The following is a 1,416-nucleotide window of genomic DNA, read 5'->3' on the forward strand; positions in this document are numbered from 1 at the left end:
GACCACGTATATGACTAGCTACGCCACTGAATAACATATATTAACTTGGTGCCTGTCACTACCTTGTGCATTTATTCAGGGTCTTATATCTTACCTGTTCCCTGTATAATAATCACCATAGGCTATTCAGCGAACGTCTAACGTTAAATGAAGGCCCAGTCCTCACCTCAAAATCAACATTCTCTTGTGTCATCTCTCTGAGCCAGGTGTGTCCGTCCCGCTGGTCAAAGCACGCTCTCAAATTGGGCGTTTTTCTGCGAAGGATAGACGATGGCGGTAAGGGTCTAGTTAAATAAAGTCTCTTATATTCAACTTTCTTGTCTCTGCTGAAATTATTAATGTGTAGTATTTTACGGAAGTATGCACAGCGACATAAGTACAAAAGCGACATTCTACTCTTTTAGCTTTTATAATTAAATCGCCATATAATGCCCTTATTGTATACGGACACGAGTGGCGGACGAAAGAAGACTCTTCAGCGAATGCATATAACTATTTTCCACCAATCATCCACGAAATTCCCAGACATCAACCGAGCGGAAGGACGACCGTACCTGTAGAGGTGTGAGAGCGCGGTGGCAACCTGGTCCTCGAGAAGGGGGGCGGCGGTGGCGACGGTCAGCTGGTAACTTACCATGAAGGTCTGATACCGGTTGGACGCATCGAAGAACTTCTCCGCCATGGTGGCCTTCCACAACCATTTCTTCTCGGTCGCCATGATGAGTCCTGTAGGGAATTGCACAGCGAATAATTGACCGGATCTGTGTCCGTTCTCGAGGATGTCCTTATCTCACGACATCCCGGGTGAACGTGTAAATCTCACGGCGAATTCTACCCCTGTCCGAGAAGGTAGCGGTGGATTGAGCTTTCACACACGCTCCTCGTTGTATTTAAGGGAACGGACGTAGAGTGTTAGTCTTTCTCCTACGCATTCGGTGGTGGGTCTTTCCTTGAGGCAACTGGGGGACGACCTGGCAGGAGTTGCAAGTCACGTCGGCTGTGGACTCTGTGGAGGTCGCTTTGAGTTGTGTTTTCTTTTCTCAGTGTTATCAGTGACTGCATAGCAACGGGTTATCATTTTGTTAAAAAAAATCAAACGCAATGATTTGTTAATACATGTAACGAAATTATTGATAAATATAGACAGCTGAGAACATTTTCTTTATTGTCTAGCTTCACATTTCAAATAGCATGTTTGTGCCATCATGAATATACTACGATATGCACGCTTTCAATAAACATACTAAGAACATCTTGTCATACAAATAGTGGTTATTCTATCGTCCTAAGTGAGTAATTTCCGGGAAAAAATAAAGTAAGAAATGACAGGAAAGTGACACAACACATCCGATGTTTGTTTTTCCTTAAAAAATGTTGCAAGGCAGTGATGACGGGAGTTTAATATGTCACTGAAAT

At 43.6% G+C, this 1,416-nt stretch overlaps 1 protein-coding gene across 1 annotated transcript in view; it reads right to left on the reverse strand.

Annotated features, from left to right (window-relative positions):
- Positions 1-1,416, reverse strand: part of LOC119585164 — a gene marked incomplete at its 3' end in the record, with an annotated part of 4,848 nt that overhangs the window by 1,259 nt on the left and 2,173 nt on the right. Inside the window, 2 exon segments of the mRNA XM_037933799.1 lie at positions 167-254; positions 555-726. Of these exon segments, the coding sequence (XP_037789727.1) occupies positions 167-254; positions 555-718 (252 nt within the window).

This window comes from Penaeus monodon, chromosome 19 (assembly GCF_015228065.2).
Source record: "Penaeus monodon isolate SGIC_2016 chromosome 19, NSTDA_Pmon_1, whole genome shotgun sequence".
Taxonomy (NCBI): Eukaryota; Metazoa; Arthropoda; class Malacostraca; order Decapoda; family Penaeidae; genus Penaeus; species Penaeus monodon.